We start from the raw sequence: 21,672 nt of genomic DNA, 5'->3' as shown, positions 1-21,672 counted from the left end.
AAAGAGTGCCCTAATCCTGATGGGATGGAGAAGTAGAGAAGAAGGGATCACACAATGATCATACTTTCTTCTTGGAGCGCTTTCTCCCTCTCCCTCTGTCTTTTTCTTTCTGGTGAATATATGTACTCATTGGCAAAAAAAAATGATGGAGGACTCGCAGTTGGCGCAAAGGCTATGTCACTGGAATCCCATGTAGTTGATCGTGGTTTGAGTCCTGGACCCAGTGGCTGAAACTCATGCTGGGCATGTGTGTGTGCATGCCCAAGATCCCGAGAGGAGAATGAAGGAGAAGGTGTGGCCATACCCCCTCGGGGGTGATTTCTTGCTTTCTATCTCTCTGTCTCTTTCTGTCTCTGGCAAGCACATGCGCCCTATAGCAAAAACCTCTCCACAAAAAAAAAAAAGGAAAAAGGAAAAAAAGGATGGAAGAAAAAGAAATTAGCTAAGTTTTGATAGCTGGTGAAGCTATTGAAGATAGCCAAGGGCTCACTATATTAATTTCTCTACTTTTTTAAGTATTTGAAATTGTTCATAAGTGGAAAAAATGGGGACGAGGCTAGTATCAGCTGCCTTAAAAACCTGCTTGGGAGCACACCTGCATGGTACTGGCACAATGGTAGATAGTGAACAAAATGAAGGAGAGATTAAGTTGTAGGTGGTCTCCAATTTCACTTAGGAAACTGTCCTCTGAATTTCATAAATAGTTGTTATTTTCTTATTCTTTATCTCTGCAAACTTCAACAGGTTCGACTGTCTCATTTCCAAATTTAAATGCAGACAAAGTTTATGGTGCCCTGTGACAGAAATTTTGGTATCAAAATTTGTACATGTAAAAGAGCAGTGAGACTGATTGTTTACCCTGGATTTGTTGTCGGAGCTTTGTAGTCAGTTGTTCTACCTCATCAAGAGTCATCAAGTTCACTGAAACATGAAAATATATTGTCACCACAACAACACAGGAAAATAAACTGCCTACATTACTAATACAGTATTACAAAAATTCGTGCCTATCTGCCAACACAACATGAGGCAGTGCCCCAGGATTCAATCATTAACTTGCACAGTGTGGAAAAGTTTACAAATCCTGACCACAAGTCACAGTAAGAGGAGGAGGTCTGTTGGATTCTAACATCTCCTGTTACAATTTTTAAAAAGTTCCAGTCACTACCCATCAAGCTGATTTAGATTAAGTATTACACAGATGTGTAGTATGAAAATATACCATATTAAAGTACTGTGCGAAAGGAGTTTGAAAAATCACTTTATCTATCTAGTAGTTATACAACCTTAGGCAATTCACATGTAGAATCAAGATGTTGTAAACACCCAAGATCTCCTTTAATCCTCAAATTATTTAGTTTAAAGCCAGTTAACATTGCCCCTTAGCTTGAGTTTTTACAGAGATAGATACAGAAAAAATGAGTAATTTTTTTTTTCTAACTTTAAAATGGTGCATATATCACCTTTGGCCTTTAGTAAAATGTCAGATTTTTGCTTTTGAAATGCCACTCACAATCAATTTGACTAACAGGAATCAGCAATGTGGCAACGCCAATTAGCCAATAGCTGAAGCTGTACTTTCAAAAAAGTTGTAGTCTGGGAATTCCACTGAGTTTAATCATTTAAAAATGGCAAAACAAATGACAACTGCTACCCATCAATGCTTTAGGACACACAAAGAAGTATTCCTGAAAACATATCAAAGTTTTAAGAGATCTCATTTCTGTTAAGGAGAACCTGTCATTTAAATACTATGTTTATAAAGCCGAGGGCTCTACATCAAAATTCTCCACAAATCACACACATAGAAAATGTAAACAAATCACACAAACCACCTAAACCTTTGCTTTTCTCCCTATTTTACTTACATTCCTCTCGGCTGTAATGTGGATGCTGGGTCTGGACATTATCTTCTGGACTAGGTATTGTCTCTTCTTTTTTCTGTGGCTGGTTGTGACTATGAGGCCACAATACACTCTTATGACATAAAGTGGCACCTGAATCTTGTAACACAGCAAGTCCAAAGTCTGTATTTTCCCTCTGCTCCAAAATTCTGTGTGTACAGTTTGAGATGCCACCTGTACTTCCATCTATCCATTTGGCAGAATACTTCGGTACTTGAGAGTCAAACTGTGGGAGTAATGTTTTATCTGGCTTATGCCTGAAATTAAACAGGTGATGCTGGGGGGTTTTAGAACACTCAGAATCTGAATCCAGATCCTTATTTTGTGCATACTGTACAATCCAGTTTATCTTCTTACTCAAAATGGTTTTAACTTCTTCATAAGTACTTTTTGAGAGTTTAGATCGAGGACAATCCTGGTTTGCAATTAAATGGTATTTTTCAAAGCAGTCTTTATGGCCCCTTAATGAACTGGTGTGCAAGAGATTAGATTTTGGTACTCCTATAGAAGAAAAAAAGAAACAAAATAAAATTTTATGTTTTGTATAAATTACTTTAATATACAAATCTTAGTAGAACATGGACATGTGGCTCTAAATTAGAAGAAAAATGTGAAGAAATGTTGGCATTAATAATATATTGGGCCAGCTGGGTGGCATGACAGTTATAGCAGCTGGATCTGGATCCTACACAAGTTTTGTGAGGTTCAAATCCCAGACCCAGAGCCTTGAAAAGTGCACTGGGTATGTATGTGTGCATGCCCAAAATCCTGAGAGGAGAGTGGAAAAGCGACTGAAGTATGGTCATCTCCCTTGGAAGGATGCTTTCTCACATCCTCTCTCCGGCAAGTGCATGCACCCTATAGCAAGACTAAAAACAACAACACTATACACACACAAGCATGCCCACGCACACACACACATACATATAGTGGCTTAATAACTTCTGCTTCGATTTAATGACATGTTCACTAGCAAAGCCTTTCTCTGAACTTAATGATTCAACTTTAATCTTAGTCTAGAGACATGTTATTGAATATAATATATAAAATTACTACTGAACCCAGCAATTTACCTTTACAGTGCCTTGGCCTTTTTTATATTGTAATGCTTTCTTTACTAGTCCTCCTGAAGTGCATACATGCAAAAATTTTTATTATCAGGCTCCATAATAAAAATGTTGGAGCCAGCAGGTGACCTGGTGGTAAAGGGAGCTTTATAACATGAATGTGTACAAGTCTCAGACCAAGTGGCTTGAAAAACATACCAGGCATGTCTGAATACATGTCCAAAGTCCTGAAAGGAGGGAAAAATAAAGAAGGGACTGCAACATGACCAGTACTCAGGAAGGGTGCTTTCTCCCTCTCTTGTCTTCGGTGAACACACACGTCCTTTGGCAAATAAAAAAAGAAAAAGAAAAAGAAAAAAAAAAAAAAAACAAAAGTATTTTCCCTAACCAAAACCAAAATAGATTATATTCTTAAATAATTATGTTTTTACTAATGAAAGATAATCCAGATAAACTGCTTATTAAAATAATAATATTGGGACCAGCAGATGGCATAATGTTTAGCTGCTGGACTCCCATGCAGTCAACCACAGTTTGAGTCCCAAATTTGGCAGTTTAAAACTCATGCCAAGTGCATGTGTATATGTGCCCAAGATCCCAAGAGGAAAATGGAGGAGAAGGAACTGCAGGGTGGCCATTTCCCTAGGGGGTGATTTCTCACTTTCTCTCTCTCTCTCTCTGGTGAGTACACGCACCCTATAGCAATAATATCTCTCTAAAAAGAAATATATATATATATATTTAGTTTTGTTATTATCTGTTTAGATTATAATTAAGCCAAAAAAGCAGTTATCACAAGTTATAGATAAAATAACTGCATTATGAAAAATATACATTAGTAAAAACATTAAAAAGTTAAGGAATTGTTGGGACCAGCAGGGGGCATGGTGGTTAAGGTGCTGGACATTCCCACATGGCTGAACATGGTTTGAGTCCCGGACCTAGTGTTTTGCTTTCTCACTTTCTCTCTCTCTGTCTCTCTCTGGTCAAATTAAAATAAATAAATAAATGAAAAAAATAAGATAATTCTTTTTTAAAAAAAGGTTAAGGAACTGTTTAGATTCATTTTATGAAAATAAAAATGTTTCACATTTCCCTTTCTTTCTAAAATTTGATCAAGATAAGTTTATGTTCTGGAAGAAATATTTTTCACATAGCTATAAATTCCATTTGCCAAGACACAGTAGCCAATATAATTCTTCACTCACAAATATTCACTATGTAGCATACATAATTGAAATATTTATATTACATTTTTATATGCCCTAATTTCTAAGTAGAGCTTAAGTATGCCAACTCAGTTATTCTCAAAATGTACTTTCACATATATATTTTAAAATATAGAAAAATTCATACATTTTTGTAAGTAAAAGCCGTATTATTAAAGTCAAACAGTGGTGCTTTTAAACTGAAGCTCAATCAGGGATGTGAGGCTGAAAATTAATGTCTGCCAGAACTAACCAGTCTAAACCTGCTTAGCTTTGAAAACAGAGTAAGTGGAGAGACACTTAGGTGCTAGAGTTGAAAAAAATTTTAGCTGACTCATCAGAAAAAAACCACATTCTGTATTCATCCTTTGTTTTAAAAATCGAAATCATAACAATTTTTTTAAAATGAACTCCAAACTCTAGCTAATAGTAAGGTAATGAAATATTTGCACTTTTAATGGTATAAAATCGGTATAAAAATAATTAAAAGTATTACTGAATAATTTGTTCTAAAAGACAGAACATCAGCCAATGGTGGGACTTGCTGAGATAGCAGAAACAAGGGCGAAGTGGGCCACTGTTCCCCTCACAAATGACTGTAAGCTACGTAAGCACAACCCCAGAATGCTAATATTATGAGCATATGTGAACAACTGCTTTCATGACATAAACTAAAAAATCGTAGCCTTGTTTCTTCTACTGAATACAAAAACTGTTTAAACTTTAAATTTCATACACACTTTATCACTATGCTACCTGCACTGCAGTTGTGTGTACATATATATTTCAACCAATTGTTGTCTGATTAGGCAAAATTTCCAGCACCATTAGAATACTTAACTGCAAATTCTCAAAACTCTTTATAATAACAATGTATATTTGTACACGAGGTAAATTTTAAAAGTGGAGGAGGGGAGACTGATGGTGGTGCAGCCACTGTGAGGCTGAGACCCAGTTGGAATGTTCTGGATTTGTGTCTGGAGACCTCCCTGAATATACTGGGCATGCCCTGCCCATGATCTTGGGAGGAATCACAGCATTGAGACCCTATCATGTTGTCTCTCTCTCTCTCATGAAGAAAATAATAAACTTAAAAAAATTAAACAAAAAGGAAGTTCACAAATGTTTCTTATTAAAATAAAAACATCTGAAATTTTGTTATTATTTTAGATCATAAATAAGATAAATAAGGAGTTATCAAAGTTATAGATTGAATAAATCCATTATGCTGTTTGATTCCAATGTATCTAGGGATGACAAACAGAAACAACTTGAAAATAGCTTACTTTACTACTTCAGAACATTTAAAAAAAAATTCCATACTCTCCAAAAACTACTAGTTCTCAATTCCAAGAGATGGGTAACTAATCCCTCAAAACAATAAATGGTGCTACTCTCAGTCTACTGCTATAGTTCTAATATATGCAGCGATTAATTATATCTGAAAATAGTTAAGTTAAAAGTTTCACCTTTAGTGTCTACAAATGGAAATTCTTTGGCATATAAAAAAGGCTCTAAAGGGGCATGGTGGTTAAGGCACTGGACTCCCACCTGGCTGGCCACTGTTCAAGTTGCAGAACTGGTAGCTTGAAAATCATGCCAGGCAAGTGTTCATGTGTGCCCAAAATTTTAAGAGGAGCATGGAGGGGGAGGGACTGTGGTGTGACACGCCAACCCCCTTAGCGGGGTGATTTCTCACTTTCCCTCTCTCTGTCATTCTCTCCGGTAAGCACACATGCCCTATGGCAAAAAAACAAAAACAAAAGGCTCTACAGTAGGCTACAGAAAGTAATATTTATTTTTTTCTATTGTTTTATTTACATTTAATCACTGTACTTCTTTACAGTGTATAACATGTTTTTTTCCCCCAGTATGAATAAAGTGCATGTTAGTTAAGTCAAGGACATTACCATATACAACATCATCAGCAGGGAACTTTTCATTTTTGTGTCTCTTAAATGAGTAATTTATGTTTCCTGATCCTTTCCTTTCCCTCTTAACCTCATTACTTACCTCCTCTTACACCGTCTCTAGAATCTACAGTTGTCTTCCCTGCTATTATACCTTCCAATCTTTCAGTTTCTGCTATAGAGCACAGATATTTAATATATATTGAGTGGGCACATACAATGCCTGTCTTTCAGTTGGCTTGCTTTGCTTAGCATTAAATCTTCCATTTTCATCTACTTTGTATCATATGCCATGGTCTCATCATTTTTTAAGCTGAGTAGTATTCCATAGAGGATATGTGCCACTTTTTTTTTTTTAATCTACTAGTCTACTCTTAAAACATCTGGGTTGATCCCATGTACTAGCAATCGTAAATAATACTGCAATAAACATGGTTGTGCAAGTGTTTTCCAATCCTCTGGGTAGATACTATACTGGGATATATAGTAGTTCTATTTGTAGGTTCCTGATGGATCTCCATATTGTTGTCCACAGTGGTTGTACTAAATTTACATTCCCACCAACAGTGTAGGAGGGTTCCCTTTTCATTGCAGCCTCACCAGCACTTATCACTGTGTTTTTTCAATAGCCTTTGTGACTGGAGTTAAGTGGTATCTCACTGTGGTTTTGATTTGCATTTCCCTAATTAGAAGAGATGTTGAGCATGTTTTCATATGCTTTTTGGCCTTTTGCATGTCTTCCTTGAACAGTTATCTGTTCAGTTCATTTGTTCATCTTTTAATTGGATTTTTTTTTTTTTTTTTTAATGTGGGCAAGCTGCTTGAGTTCCCTGTATATTCTGGTTATCAGTCCCTAGGCATAGTTTGCAAATATATTCTCCCACTCTGAGGGGTTATCTCTTCAGTCTAATTATTGTTTCTTTTGCTGTGGAGGAGCTTTATAAGTATTAGCCTAATGTAGTACCATTTGGCTATTTTTGGGATAATTGCCTGTACTCAAGATTTACTGTTAAATTTTGTTGGTTAGCCACTGAATGGTGGCACAGTGGTAAAGTGTGATATTTCTCAAGACTGACCTACATGAGAAGGTTCAGGGTTCACACTCATGGAGACCTCCTTGAGTATGTGTGCCCATGATCTCGGACTGGCTAAGGCTGGGAGTGAGGGAGGGAATCATAGTGTGCAGACTCTGTTAGGGCTCGCTCTCACTCATGGAATAAATAGATAAAGGTTAAAAAATTTTGAAGATTTACTGATATTTATATAGAAATTTCAGATGCTATGTTAAAAAAGACCAGAAAGTAAGTTTATGAAACTAGTTTCCTAGTGCTTCAACAATAAGTCAATATAATAGGTATGTATTTGAAGAACAATGTGGATTTTTAAAATTCAGTGTTGCCTTTTAATGATTTGTGTAATATAATTTTTCTTTCTCCAGAAATAATTTATTTTTTAAGACTTGTTTATTTATTTATTTAATTTAACCAAAGTAAGACAGAGAAAGTGAGAAAGCAAGCCACCAGGTCCAGGACTTGAACTGTGGTTGGCCATGTGGGAGTGTCCAGCACTGTTTAACCACCATGCCACTTGCTGGTCCTCTCTCCAGAAATAATTTCTTTTAACCTTTCCTTAAATCTCTAAATCAATAATAGAATCCAAAGTAAACACAAGATTACATGCATGTAACTATTCTGCTGAATCAAAGAACTATAATAGTCAATGTAATGTAAACATATATAATGGCAAAAAATTTTTAAAATTTTTTTCAGATATATGAGAGAAAAATTCCTTATAAAAGACATGAAGAAAAGTGTCAGGAAGAAAAGAGTTCTGAATATACATTTAATATAACCTTCTGCTAAACACACTTAGCGGTCCCTAGAGGCTCCTCTGCTTAAACACAACCCTCTTTCTTCAATCTTACCACTCAAATACCAAACTGGATCATCTCGCTGAGTCTGGTAATAGCAACTACTCAAGCAGGAAACCTGGCTATCCTCCTTGAGAGTTCTTGCCCCCAAATCCCAGATTTTTAAGTGTCCATCTTGAGTATGGACATCTTATAGATTCTTTCCCATAAAATCTAGCACCTACATCATCTTAAAGCCTTCTACTTCACTTAATTACCACTCCCACTACAAACCTGGATCACCATCATCATCTTAGTTCCTTTAAGAAGCCTCCCCTAATGAACATAGCTGGGTTAGGTGATTATAACAGATCATACAATTGCCTCTTTATTGGTTGTCCACTCCTACTAGAAGGTAAATTTTGTTGGAACAGAGACTGTACATTTCTTACTCATATGCATCTTCACTGTCAAAGGGCTCAGCACATAGCATACTCAAGAAAAAGTTACTAAATACACAGAAGAAATTTAAAACTGTACTAACAAGCAAACAAACCGTATTACCAATTATCATTTAAAGTTTACTGTAATGCAGTTCTGCCCATCCTAGCAAGGGAACAAGGAATGAACAGTTGTGTCAGGCAGCTCAGAGGATAATTAAAGACATCTTTCAGTGAGGTTCCTCTTAGGATTTAGTCTAGCGGGCTTAATAGTCTAAAGAAATGATATGTCACACATACAGAAATGTCATTCCTGTGGTACCATTCAGTCTGCCAAGCAAAATCATGACCCTCTACTCAATCATATACTTTTAGATAGAGATTTACATATGAAGGCAGTTTTGTATAAACTATAGCTCATTCATCTAGATCTATACCTCTAACTTCTTTAGCTAAGTCCATTACACTGAACTTTTAAAATTTGACTTTTAGAGTTCAATTTGAAAACATTTGTCTTATAAATATACTTTATATATCTAGCGCAGTAGCATGGGAGACAAGAAATTTAAAACTATAATATATCAATTATTTCCTATACAAATTACGATTCCCCCTCACCCCCCGTTTTTTTCATAAGGCATGTGCACTCGCCAGAGACAAACAGTGAGAGGGAAAATTGAGAAAGCAACTCTCAGGGGGGATGGCCACGCTGCAATCCCTTCTCCTCCATTCTCCTCTAGGGACTTTGGGCACCCACACACATGTACCCAGTGTGATTTTCAAGTCATCAGGTCCACAATTTGAACCGCAATTGACCATAAGGGAGTCCAGCATTTTAACCACCACAACACCTGCTGGTCCCAAACAAATTACTTTTTAATCTAGAAAATAATGTGGGGGAACCAGCAGTTAGCGTAATGGCTATGCCACTGGACTCCCACACAGTCGACCGCGGTTCGCGTCCCAGACCCGGTAGCTTAAAACTCACGCCGGGCTCGTGTGCTTGCATGCCCAAGATCCTGAGAGGAGAATGGAGGAGAAGGGATTGTGGCGTGACCATCCCCTCTGGGGGGTGATTTCTCGCTTTCTGTCTCAATGTCTCTCTCTGTCTGTCTGGCGAGCGCGCACGCCCTATAGTGAAAACCTCTCCAAAAAAAAAAAAGAAAAGAATGTAAATAGCCCACTTAATTTATATCAGCAATATACATACTGTTTTATAAACTCTTGAGGTGATTTTGTTATCCACCTCATCAGTCCAAATTAGCATAGAAGAAATAACTATTGCTATTATCCAAGATCCCAGTGAGTTTCCCAACTGATTTTTCCATTTTAATCACATTTACAAGTGTAAACAGCTCTAAGCACTAATTTGTTTCCTAAACAGTTTTTGAAAGGAAATGAATCTAAATGCAATACATGAGTTGATACATTTGAAGAGCTGAGTTATAAGGAATTTCCAAACCAGTTCAACAAATACTGCACTGCAATTTCTTTGCTAATAAAAAAATTTGAAGTGTAATCAACATCTTAACTATTACAAAAGCTGCTTTTAAACATACTCCCACAATGTCCATGTCACTTTTTTTGTCATCAAGCTTGCTATTTTCAGAGAATTAAGACCTTAACTGGCAACCTTAATTGCTAATTTTATTATTTTTAAGTACTAGTTTCTTCTGAATAGAGGTGGTATAGAACTTTATACAGGCTACATTTCTGTATTAACTAGTGGTATTTTAAACAGTTAAGCTGTTTCTACTCAATAGTTCCCTTCTTTAATCTTTTCCTACCTTTATCCTTGATTTTTTAATATTATTTTTATGTACTTTGAAAAACTTTGCTATTAACCCATCTGATGTGTTATCCTCACTTCTGTTAACTCTCTCATTATCATCAATCTGCTTTAAGAAAGCTTGGTTTAACTCACAGAATAGCAAAAGCTACTCAAATGCAGTCTAGCTCTCACCTGTCACTTTCAAGAGTATTTTCATGCTTACATTTGTCTATAGTGACACAATTTTCTTCCTAACACATATACTCCAAATGGCACTAAAAACAAGCCACATATACTAATACTTAAGCAGTTCTACCACATGTGTCATTACCCTTGGTTTTTACCTCTAGCCTCTTGAAGACCTTATTTATGAATGGGTGGTAATCTTTCCTGATGGTTTACCAGCTGGTCCTGTCAAACAGCACTCTCTCTCAGCTGACTACACAGATGTTGCACAGCTTTGTACTTCACACATCCTTCAAACATCTCATCTAATTGACTGCTATGCATGTTCAGTCATTATCAATTAGTCTTTATTTTGAATTTAATTACATACCCCATTTCCCAAAGGAATGGCTGTATATAATTTGGTGCTCCGCAGGTAGACCAATTACAGTAACACTAGTAGGTGTATTACGTATATATCGCATCAGCAGGGAATTAGAAATCACTTAAGAGGGACCAGAGGGTCCAGCAGGTGGTGTGGAGGTTAACGTAGTAGGATCTCACATAGCCAACAGTGCAGTTTGAGTCTGGACCTGGCAGCTGAGACACATGACTGGCATGTGTGTGTGTGTGTGTGTGTGTGTGTGTGTGTGTGTGTGTATGCCCACAATCCTGGGGGAACACATATACTCCAAATGGCACTAAAAACAAGCCACATATACTAATACTTAAGCAGTTCTACCACATGTGTCATTACCCTTGGTTTTTACCTCTAGCCTCTTGAAGACCTTATTTATGAATGGGTGGTAATCTTTCCTGATGGTTTACCAGCTGGTCCTGTCAAACAGCACTCTCTCTCAGCTGACTACACAGATGTTGCACAGCTTTGTACTTCACACATCCTTCAAACATCTCATCTAATTGACTGCTATGCATGTTCAGTCATTATCAATTAGTCTTTATTTTGAATTTAATTACATACCCCATTTCCCAAAGGAATGGCTGTATATAATTTGGTGCTCCGCAGGTAGACCAATTACAGTAACACTAGTAGGTGTATTACGTATATATCGCATCAGCAGGGAATTAGAAATCACTTAAGAGGGACCAGAGGGTCCAGCAGGTGGTGTGGAGGTTAACGTAGTAGGATCTCACATAGCCAACAGTGCAGTTTGAGTCTGGACCTGGCAGCTGAGACACATGACTGGCATGTGTGTGTGTGTGTGTGTGTGTGTGTGTGTGTGTGTGTATGCCCAAAATCCTGGGAGGAGAATGGAGGAGATGGGATTGTAATATGGCCATACCCCTGGGGGTGATTTCTCTCTTTTTTTTTCTCTCCTCCCTTGCCCTGGGAGCACCTAGAGCAAAACTTTAAAAAAAAAAAAAAAAAGAAAGAAAAGAAAAGAAAAATCACTAGGAGAGCAAACACAACTTTTACTCCAAACTTTGAGCAGAATTAGAGAACTGGCAGTATGGGTTTTCCAAATAGTGAGTGTGTGTTCTTTCTTAATGTTTAAAAACGGCAAGAAATTTTAGTTATGATTTAAGTTCCAGGTTGTTAACATGATGTAAAAAAATTTTAAGCATAATGCCTTCAAACATGACATTTATGCAACAAGTCATGCAATATTGCTTCAATTTTGCCCAGTTTAAATAATTTTCCAAGATTTAAGGTGTTTTCTTTCTGTGATGATCTTATCTTGGTTGCTGATAAGGGAGTACAAACACCTTTGTATGTATGTACTGTACTTCATATGTATGTAAGTAGTAATTGTGTGCTTCCTTAAGTAGGAATTAATTGTAAAAATACAAAGAGAGTCAAACTCTGTCATATCAGGTAAGATAGAAAGGCTTGAAATGCCACTTTTTTGTTTCTAAGGAGAAAACATTTCATGTAAAAAGAACAGAGGAAAGATCCTATATGTAGAAGCCCCACATTCATAGCCTGAATGTCCACACTGCTGACACGTTTTGTCCAGCTTTCAAATATTTTAAAGAGAAAACAAATTAGACTGACACACAATTTTCAATTTTTCTCTTAAAAACAAAATCAGATCTCGTTGCAACTAGCTAGTATTGAAGACTGTTTACTATTATGAAAATAGGGCATGTGCTCTTCAATTCAAAACAGTTCATTATTATTCTCTTAATGAATGCATCATTACCTGTGACCTCATGGGCACTAAAGCCATGTTTGTACTACACAAAGACTGCACTGATACAGGCTGAATTGCTGCAGTATAAATACTGCTTGTCCCAATGATAACCAATTAGACTACATGCTTTGATGAACAAGCAGTAGCCAAGCCATGACTCAAAAGAATTATTATCATTTTATCTATTATTAACAACTGTCACTTGGTAGGAGGATGCTCAATATAACTTGTCACAAGTCTAAAGGTAGGAAATTAGACCAAAGGTGGAAGGCAAGGATAGATAGCAGGAGTACCCACTTCCTTCCTACACAAGCAATAGGATGGGCTTCTGCCTCTTGGAAATTTTTATCAGTTGTCCTATGTGCCTTAGAGAGGACTGTGAAGAGTGCTCTATTCCCTTCCCTTCATGCCTGTGGCTAACTTGGAAGCCACTTAAATGACTAAACAGTACCATGTTCAAGTACCATGTTTAAAAGTAAAAGGTCATTGCTTGTCATTGGGTTGGTAGCAAATCGAATTACTGGCAACTACAACAGATAGGTTCAGCAACTTGCTTTTTTTACATTTTGAGAAGTAATGCCCTAAAGAAAGATACACCAACAGGCGGTCTTCAGACAACAGATTTCAGCTTAGAGATGTTTATGCCATTTAAAGATTTTGTGTGTGGTAAGAAAAGGATGAAGCCATTAATCAAAGCAGCTTAATCCAATAAAAGAATTAGAAAGGCAAATTTCAGGAAGCTAGGAGTTCTAACAGGTAATGCTGAAAGATAAACCTCAACCTGAAATCCAAGAAAACCGAAGAGAATTAGTTTTTGTACTGATGGGATGTATAAATTGCAAGTGACTCGTCAAAAAGAAAATATCTCAGTGAATTCTACTTTTTCATTCTAACAGTTGGAAAGTTGGGAAACACACCTACATAACAACTGTCTTATTGCTAAACGGGTACAAAAAATAACAATCCACACTCAATTCTTCTCCTAATTTAGCTACCTGTTTTTAAACCAGCAAAGTGCACCAGAACTTCCTGTGACAATGGAAATATTGTGTCTGAGTTCTCCAACATGGCAGCCACTAACTAGCTTCAAGTGGCTATTAAGTATTGAATGTAGTTACTACAAATAAGAAACTAAAGTTTTGATTTTATTTAGTTTTAATTAACTTAACCTTAAATAAACAAATTGTGCCTAGGTTACTGAACTGGACAGTGCAACTTGTTCATAGGTAATTACTCAAAAGGGTACTCCAAAAGAGATAATGGCTGGAAGCCATCTATTTCTTTAGAAAACTTACTGATGGATTCCTATGGAATACCAAACTCACAGCAGCACAGAATATAAAAAGCTAAATATTTTTCTGACATAGTAAAAGAAATTAATTTTTTGGCTACATTAAAAGACATCAATTTTAGAATATAAATTTTAAGTGGCTCAACTAGTTGATTATAAAGTCTTAAGCCAACAAGCCCACTGACCCAAGTAACTCTACTTGTTCCATTTTCCCCCTAAAAAATTGTAATTGAATGTAATGACATTTATTCTAAAATTTCTTATGCATGAAACTGTCATAGCAGCTCCTAAAAACTATGCAAATGAACTATAATATGACTTGATCAGTTTTAAATATCCACTTACATGTGGCATATGGAGACATTGACTTACAGGAAAAATAAAAGTTTCCCAATGATAGACAAGATTAAGGATATAAATTTTACTTACAAGATAGGAGAAAAAATGCCTTCACAATAATAATCAGATTAATGGGGGCAAATCATTCTGACAAGACAAATTTATGGGCTTAAACGTAAGAAATGTGATAACCATATGAACTTACTAATTTTCATTTCCCAAACTGCTGTCTATTTAAAAGTTCTGATTGAGAAACTGATTTATATTTTTACAAAGAAAAATGAAATAAAAAGCTGACCTGTGACTATTTAAAAAAAAAAATCAGTTTTGCAACTCAGCTTCTTCTAATAAATATGTACTACCTAGTAAATTTGAAGCATTTATAACTAATACTGTAGGTAGTAAGTGGAAAAAATTAAGGTTGACTTGAAGAATAATAATTACAACTCACCAACCATTTGGTAGGAAAACTAAAACTAAAAAAAGGAAACACAGTAATAATTGATGAATCACACTGCAAATGCAAAATCGGAAACAAGAAATTATAGTTCAGACCAATGTGAACTACATAAATGCAGTACTATACCAACATATACTTTAGACAGTCTATCCTTCAATCATATTCCTCTCAGCAATTTTTTAAATGATACTACGATACACACAGAAAAAAGGGAAATATTGTTAGAACAACAATATACTGTCTTACACCTAGAGGCCTCGATTTTACCGCTAGTAGGAGTTAAATCTTTAAATACTGTGGCCTTTGTCATAAGTGCTAATAGGAATTCTGTAATCTAAACAAAAGAATCAGAGAACTAAGATTGTAAAAGTGAGAAAGCATTGCCCCTGTGAGGAATGGTCACCTAACAATCCCTTCTCCATTTCTCTCTTTTTTGGATTTTGGATATGCACGTGCATGTTTCCAGTATTTTTCAAGCTGCTAGGTCTGGGATTTGAACTGTGTGTGGGATCCAACAGCCTTAACCATTATGCCGCCAGCTGTCCCACAAGTAGTTTTTTAAGTGAAAGAATACATGTGAATTCAGCAGTAATAGAACACATTAAAACTTATGATAGGACTACAAATTGGGGCATGCCTTTGACCCACAAGTCTACCTCTGGGAATTTAAGCTACCATGCAATGGGAATTTAATCAGACAAGCAAAAAAAGACATATATATATATATATATATATATATATAAATGTTTAGTACTGCTATATTAAAAGTATCCCAAACATTTATCAATGGCATAATAGTGAAACTAATTATGGTACAATGGGATATAATTGATACAATCTAAAAAAATTAATGTAACATTGTACTTATTCACATGAAAAAGATGTTTCTAGTACAATGTATTAAACAAAAACGCTGGTTATTAAATGGTATACATAGCCTGGTTTCACTTTTTTAAAACATAATCCACTTCTTCCCCTCCCATGTCCTACTGCAGAAAATTTAGAACATATAAAAAATATTGCGATTATCACTAAATAGGTGGGATTATAAATCTTAATTTTCTTTTTCCTTCTGTACTTCAATTTACTTATAAAAGGCATACTTTGCTGTTTCAATGAAAAAATGGATTTTAGGCAAAAACTATAATCTTTTATCATCTTAAGTAGTGAAAATTTTTAACAGAAAAAAACAGAAACAATGTGAAGATCCTACTTTGGTATGAGAAAGAACATAAGTCTAAGACAAATTAGGCTTTAGGTATTGAACTGAATGTTCCACTTAGGTGAAACAAAAAAATTAAGATACTGAAATGGTAAAAGACATATTCCTAAAACATCCTAAAATTCTAAATTTTTTGGATTGTAAGAATTATCTTAATAATATATCTAGCAAAGTATTTAACCCAGAAATGGAAGTGCCCACATCCTTCCAAAGTAAAATCACAACCCTGGTAGAGATAATCTGGCATCTCTCTTTGGAGACCCAAAGACTTCCAAGAGAGTGAAGGAAAAGATGTTAATGAATGAATAAAATCCTTATTGTTGATCTAAAGAAAACCAAAACAAAACAAATACAATAAAAGCAGTGGTAAAAAAATTTGCTAGGCAGCTGCTACATGAGACATGAGATAAATGATGGAAGTTGAAGCAGAAAATTTGCCAGAAACCATATTACAGAAAGGTTAACTCAGGATAAATTCAAATCTAAATGTACATAAAACGTTAAACCATTTCATTAACGGGGAACCTGTTCAATATGCAAATGAACCACAGCAATACTTTAAGTAGTATTTCATCTTTTCAGATGAGATGAAAACCAAATGCATCTACACTTCAAGGTGAATTAACACTAATATTTGCATTGCATCATGTATTGACCTTGATCGATCTATCTATCGATCTATCGATCTATCTATCTATCTATCTATCTATAGTGTCCCTACATTCACCTTTTCTCATTCTTAAAGCCAAGTCTGTGTAACAAGCAATGATGTTATTTATCAGCCCCTCTCATTTAATAAATGTACTACAAAAGTAAGGCAATAGACTTGAAAGACGAAGTCGTAAATGGAGTTTAGAATAGAGGAAATGAGTTAAACAGAACTACATAGACAAGTATGGAGTAGGGGAGGGCATGACTGACTTGTAGAGTGCCTCTGAAAGGGTGATGAAAGATGAAGGTGGTCACGGAATGTCTCACATACCATGTTGGGGAGTTAATAGCTTAACCTGAAGGAAATGGCAAGGAGTCATTGAAGAGTTCTAAGAAAATAAACAGCATGATTAGATTTGTACTTTAAAGACTTTTCTGGTGGTAATAATGGAAAAGACCCCAAGTGTGGATGAAGAAAAGAGGATTAAGTCTATGAAAACAATCACGTGGTTCTTAAGGTAATATAGGTAAGTAGGAATAACAGCCTGGACTATGTCATAACAGGGAATGACAAGTAGGGAGCAGACTGGAAGAGAATAAAACCCAGAGAGGGTATGTGTGGGGAGGATGGGGAGTTGTGAGGGTGACAGGGCTGCAGCTAGTCCACAGCCCAATTCACCTTTGCAAATTTAACTACACCAGAGCTACTTTATCACAGAATTCAGGGAGCAGGTATTTTCAGAAAGTCGGAAATGTTAAATATAAGAGTTTGAAAACTGTTAAAACATGAAACTATGTTTATTGAGTTGATAGTTAAGAGCTCACTGGTGAGCAGAGGATGAAAGGTTACAAGGAGATAAGAATTAAGTTGGGAGGACAGAAAGAAGACACCTTAAAATAATATTGCTCTTTTTTTTTTTGGAGAGGTTTTTTGCTATAGGGCGGACAGAGAGAGACAGAGAGACAGAAAGCGAGAAATCACCCCCCAGGGGGGATGGTCACGCCACAATCCCTTCTCCTCCACTCTCCTCTCGGGATCATGGGCACGCATGCACACGCGCCCGGCGTAAGTTTTAAGCCACCGGGCCCGGGACACGAACCGCGGTCGACTACGTGGGAGGCACGCAACATAGCCATTACGCTAATTGCTGGTTCCCAATATTGCTCTTTTAAGAGCAATAGTTTAAGAGAAAAAGAGGAAAGGTTTTTTTTTTCTTGACTGTTTTTCTTTTAAAGAAAGAGAAAGGAGCATTTTTGCTAATCAATCTTTTAGCCAATGTGCCAGGTTACATGGAAGATAACTGCAGGGCTGGCAAGCTGATAACTCAGTAGAAGACAAAACAAATGGAGGAAAGGCTAAATAGATGAATTAAGAAGAGTGGGAGGAAGAAAGGCAGAGGCCATAAGTATGAAATTAAACTGTTCTATATTCAGCCTTAACCACTGAGAATTGTGAAGTTTTATTTTCTTTCTCAAAATATTTATGACTAATATTTATCTGATACATTTAGTTAATACATTTGCTGGTAATCCCAAATTGACTTTTCTCTTCATTTTTGTTTGTTTGCTATAGTGTATGTGCACTCACTAGAGAGAAAAGTGGGCACCCTCCCTCCTCCCCAGAAGGTATGGCCACACTGCTACCCCTTCTCCTCCATTCTCCTCTCGGGATTTTGGCTACACACCCATATGTGCCTGAGTGTTTTTCAAGCTGCTGGGTCTGGGACTCAAACCGCACTGTCATCATGTGGTATCTAGCTGCCTTGATCACCACACTATCAGCTGGCCTTGAACTGACTTTTCTTTTTTTAATAAGTTTTTATCTTAGGATGTGTGCGCTCACCAGAGAGACTGTTGAGAAGGAAAAGTGAGAAATAACCCCCCGGGCTGATGGTCCTGCCACAATCCCTTTTCCTCTATTTTTCTTCCTGAGATCCTGGGTATGCATGCAACACACGCCTGGTGTGATTTTCAAGCCACGGGATCTAGGACTCAAACTGTGATGGGGCATGAGGGGTCCCAGAAATATAACTGCTATACCACCTGCTGGTTCCTTTAACTGACTTTTCTTAGTAAATACACTGGTAACCCCAAACTATCTTTTCTAGAGATCTTTCTGATGTTATGTAAAAATTATAAGCTCAATTATATTATACCTATACTGTATTTATTCTACTTTGTAGCAGAAATATAGCCAAAATTTTGATCAGGATAAATGAAAATAATCTGTTTAGCCAAAGTAACACAGTCAAAAGTATGAAAGGGACTTAATAAATTAACACAAAATGTTCTCAGGGTAAATACTATTAACAGTGTTAGTGAGGTAGTAGTAAGTATATAAAAACTTTAGAGTGATTTTCCTTTTCCTTGTTCCAAAGAAAGATACTAGATATCTTCAGTATTTGAAGATACCAATACAAATGCATGAGTAAAGGGATATTTCACATTAATGTTAAATACTCCTTTTTCCTAGTACTACAACCAAATTCCCTCAACGAATGGAATTTATTTTCAAATCAGCTTAGTAACTGATTAGTTATGATCATTCCTTAAATATATGGGAAGCTATTATTCCACCAGTCACCATGAGTTTAAGATATAAAAAACATCATTAATTATACTCAAGGTGCTTTTAGTATTTATTAAATTTTCTTTTTACATTTTATTTATATATTTCCTTAGAGAAAGAAAGAGAGGCACAGTGTCTGTGTGTAGAAAGTGGGCACCCTTGACAGGGTCTTCACACTATAATTCTCCACTCAGCCCTGCAGTTGGCCAGAATCACAGGCACCTCCAGTGTGTTCAGGTAAACCCAGAAGAGGAAGCTGGACTCTACACATACGGCTTCTAGCATCACACAGCTGTGCCCCTACTGCCTGCACCACCATGGTGCCAGTGTTAAATTTAATGTGAGTTCACAGGTTCATGGCTGAAAAGAGCTGGCGTTGAATTTCTGATGAGACTTGGACTTTTGACTCAGTGTTGAAACAAGTTGAGACTTTCAAGGCTAGTAACTTGACTTGAGCGAAATGATTTTTATGTGAGAAGTTTTTTGGAGGGGCATGGATGGGATATTATGGTTTGGGTGTGCCACTCCCAACACTCGTGTTAGAACTCAATTGTACTCTGAAAGTATTAGGGAAAACTTGACACCTTCATTATACAAAGGTGGGGCCTTTGACACTGATAAAGTAATTAGGATGGGGGACTTGTGATTCACGCCCTATGTGATTATAAAGGAGAGGGAATGAGACTACAGACTCACATGGATAGACACAAAGAATGTTCTTATTCTCTATAATGTGACACCCTGCACAGCCTTGCAATATCACCAACAAGAAAAACCCACTAGTTGTGGACCCTCAACTTTGGGTTTCCAAATTGTGAACTAAATAAACTTCTATTTTTATAAATCACCCAAGTTCCAGGTATTTTTTGTTATTAGCAACAGAATGAGTTCGAACAACATTTTGATAACTCTGGACGAAGTCCTTGGCGTGGTTGCAGGGGAGGCCCTGGCGGAGAAAATGGTGGATGGGAAGGCGGGAGAGGAGAAGCCTAAAAAGCCGCAGCGAGCTGGAACCGCAGGAGTAATGGAGGGGAAAGTTCCAGTCGCAGTGCTGAGAAGCGATCAGCTGAAGAAGAAGCTGTAGACCTTCCAACAAAGCCTACAAAGATCTCCAAGTTTGGATTTGCCATAGGTAGTCAGATAGCAAAGAAAGCATCAGCCATATCCATCAAACTTGGATCAAGTAAGCCTAAAGAAAGTATTCCAACCCTTGCTCCAAAAACCCTTACAGTAGCAGTGACTATAATGAAGATAAAGACAGTGAACCAGAGGAAATATCTCCAGAAGCAAAGATGAGGATGAAGAATATAGGAAGGGATACACCAATGTCAGCTGTACCAAACTCCTTCAATAAAGGAAAGCATAGGTTTTCTGATAACCAGAAGCTATGGGAGCGAAATATAAAATCTCATCTTGCAAATGTTCATGACCAAGACAATTAAATAATGTGTTTTGAAATTGGAGTGTGGGGTGGGTGTAAAGTTAAAAGGAACAGTTTCGTTTTTTAAATGATAGTATAAGACTCTCTTTGGAGCCACTTTTTTCTTTTTCATTTTCTTTTTAAGATCCTCTCCAAGACACATCATAGCCAGACTGGCAAAAACAACAGACAAAGACAAGATACTAAAGTTGGCAAGAGGGAAATGTCAAGTTACTTCCAAAGGTCACCCCGTCAGGCTAAAATTAGATTTCTTGGTGGAAACAATGCAGGCAAGGAAAGAATGGGGAATTATAGTCAAAGTTGAATGAAAAACAATTTCAACCAAGAATACTATACCCAGCAAGATTATCTTACATATGGGAAAAAAAGATAAAAAACATTCTCAGATAAACAAAATTTGAAGGAATTTACCAACTCCAGACCTGCTTGTTCTTCAAGAGGTTCTGAAGGGAGTGCTATACCAGGAAAACTAAAAAGTCAGACAGACAGTTATACGAGAATAAAAAGCAACCAAGAAAATGGCTCACTTAATGATAGGAACAGGTACGAAAATATCAATAATTACACTGAATGTCAGTGGATTAAATTCTCCAATTAAGAGACACAGACTGGCCAAATGGATAAAAAAACAGAAACTCTCTATCTGGTGCCTACAAGAAACTCACCTTATGGATAAAGACATAGATAGACTAAAAGTAAAGGGCTGGAAAAAGATATTCTATGCAAATGGAACTCAAAAAAGGGCTGGGGTAGCGATATTGATTTCAGACAAAACAGATTTCAAGACAAAGACTGTAAGAAGAGACAAAGAAGGACATTTTATAATAATAAATGGGGTAATCCAGCAAGAAGACTTAACGCTTATTAATATCTATGTACCGCGCGAGTTCCTGCAGTTCCGGTGGCAGGAGGAGCTGTAGGGTTTATCTGCTCAACTCCGCAAAGGTTCTATGTGCACCGCAGTCTCATCAGGCACCCAGTAAACATCCTGTCCGCAGCCAAGATGCCCAAGTAGAAGGTCAGCTCAGCCGAGGGGGGGCCAACGAAGAGCCCAAGAGATCAGTGAGGTTGTCAGCTAAACCTCCTGCAAAAGTGGAGACAAAGCCAAAAAAGGCGGCAGGGAAGGATAAATCTTCAGACAAGAGAGTGCAAACAAAAGGGAAAAGGGGAGCAAAGGGGAAACAGGCTGAAGTGGCCAACCGAGACACTAAAGAAGATTTACCTGCAGA

General features: G+C 36.8%; 1 protein-coding gene and 1 pseudogene across 1 annotated transcript in view; one reads left to right on the top strand and one right to left on the bottom strand.

The window, feature by feature from the left end:
• CUNH21orf91 (chromosome unknown C21orf91 homolog) overlaps positions 1-21,672 on the bottom strand; it is a 37,195-nt gene that overhangs the window by 5,118 nt on the left and 10,405 nt on the right. Inside the window, exons 3-4 of the mRNA XM_006165801.3 lie at positions 1,869-2,405; positions 859-921 (exon numbers count right to left, since the gene is read on the bottom strand). Of these exons, the coding sequence (XP_006165863.1) occupies positions 859-921; positions 1,869-2,405 (600 nt within the window). The remainder of the gene's footprint in view (positions 1-858; positions 922-1,868; positions 2,406-21,672) is intronic.
• Positions 19,961-20,557, top strand: LOC106733544 (PEST proteolytic signal-containing nuclear protein pseudogene; annotated as a pseudogene).

This window comes from Tupaia chinensis, unplaced genomic scaffold, assembly GCF_000334495.1.
Source record: "Tupaia chinensis unplaced genomic scaffold, TupChi_1.0 Scaffold144041_1, whole genome shotgun sequence".
NCBI classification, from domain to species: Eukaryota; Metazoa; Chordata; class Mammalia; order Scandentia; family Tupaiidae; genus Tupaia; species Tupaia belangeri.
The sequence above is the reverse complement of the archived record's forward strand: the minus strand, read 5'-3'. Positions and strand labels throughout refer to the sequence as shown.